At 48.2% G+C, this 1,478-nt stretch overlaps 1 protein-coding gene across 1 annotated transcript in view; it reads right to left on the minus strand.

Annotated features, from left to right (window-relative positions):
* Positions 1-819, minus strand: part of Snx15 (sorting nexin 15) — a 10,013-nt gene extending 9,194 nt beyond the window's left edge. The window contains exon 1 of the mRNA XM_005351786.2: positions 375-819. Within this exon, the coding sequence (XP_005351843.2) occupies positions 375-806 (432 nt within the window). The 5' untranslated portion in view covers positions 807-819. The remainder of the gene's footprint in view (positions 1-374) is intronic.
* Between the last annotated feature and the right edge of the window lie 659 nt (positions 820-1,478).

Genomic DNA, 1,478 nt, shown 5'->3' on the forward strand with positions numbered 1-1,478 from the left:
AAAGAAAGAAAGAAAAGAAAAGGTGTGTGTGTGGGGGGGGGGGGCTTTTATGTATCTAACAGAGCTAATAACCAAAAGTTACTCCAAGCGATTAGGGAAGGACTGCGTCCAGATAGCTTTAGCAGTAGGGCGGGGACGCCAGCCTGGCCCGGCAAGGGGTACACGTCCACGTCCACGTCCACGGGCTTTAAAAGTGACCTCAGCCCCGCCCCAGATGGTGAGGAACCTAACGTCTCCTGCCTCAGGCTGCTCTTAAAGGGGAAACCCATTTTTGCAGGCCAAACTGCGACCTCCCTACAGCTCTTTGCCTTTAAGGCACCACACGGGTCTGAGCTGCTTAAAAGGGCGAGGTCTCCCGCTGAGTCCCACCTCACCTGCGCGGTTACTTTGTACTCCGTGTAGCCTTTGGGGTGGGTCCTGGGGTCCGAGACGGTGTAGTGCCGCAGAAAGTCATCCTTTGCCTGGCGCGACATGACAGCGAGCTGGCGGCAAGCTCCTCCTCCTGCGCGTCGTCCTGTGCCCGCTCCGTGTGTTCGGCCAGCTGCCACCGCCGGGCTCGGGCCTGCGCCCTTCTTCTTCAGGTCCAGGGACCTAGTCGCAAGTGACACAGCTGTTCTTGGCCTGGGGGCGTGGTTAAGGGAGTGTCTGACAAGTTCTAGGTCATTGGTAAAGCGCAGATCTAGGTAGAGAATAATTGGCTGGTTGTTTGGGGAGGTTTTACCAGCAGACCTCATCTTGGTGTGTAATTGAACCCACCTCACCCCAACATAAACCCTACTTACAGATCTCTGAAACTTCTGCCCCATTCCTCTTCTTTACATTCATTTAGCCTCTTTTTTTTTTCTATTTTTTTTTCCTTTCGAAACAGGGTTTCTCTGTGTAGCCTTGGTTATACAGTCCTAAAGGACTTATAAAGTTGACGGATGCCTTTTACCTGCTCACACATAGAACAACAATCATCTTTCTCTGACTTGTGTACATTGCACATTCTATACTTGTATTAATGCAGAAGTTTATGTTACCTTTAAAAGTTTGTGTTTTCAGAAAAAAAGGACCAGACAGCAATAAAAACAAGTAGCCCAGTGATCCAACCTCAGAATGACTCTCTTGCAATTTCCTCAAAATTCTGCATCCAGAACTACTTCAAAGTTCTAGCTGAAATGGTCTAGCTTCATCCACTATTCCAGCCAGGACTTCATATCGACTCTATAGTTTCCCATCACACAGAGACTAAACAAAAAAATAATACAGTTAGCTCTCCCAGGACTTGACGATTATGCAAAATTTCTCAGGGTCCCTTAAAGATGCTGTCATCCCCAGACAATAGGAAGCAGTCTAGATAACACAATGCCCACATTTCCAAGAGATGGAGTGGGTGGTTTTGGTCATTTGGTGGGTTATGGATGTTTGTCATCATTTAGGGAGGGTGGTTACAAATTATTACTGGTCATGGTAAGGGAGGAAACTATGCAAGGGAG

This window comes from Microtus ochrogaster, chromosome 8, assembly GCF_000317375.1.
Source record: "Microtus ochrogaster isolate Prairie Vole_2 chromosome 8, MicOch1.0, whole genome shotgun sequence".
Taxonomy (NCBI): Eukaryota; Metazoa; Chordata; class Mammalia; order Rodentia; family Cricetidae; genus Microtus; species Microtus ochrogaster.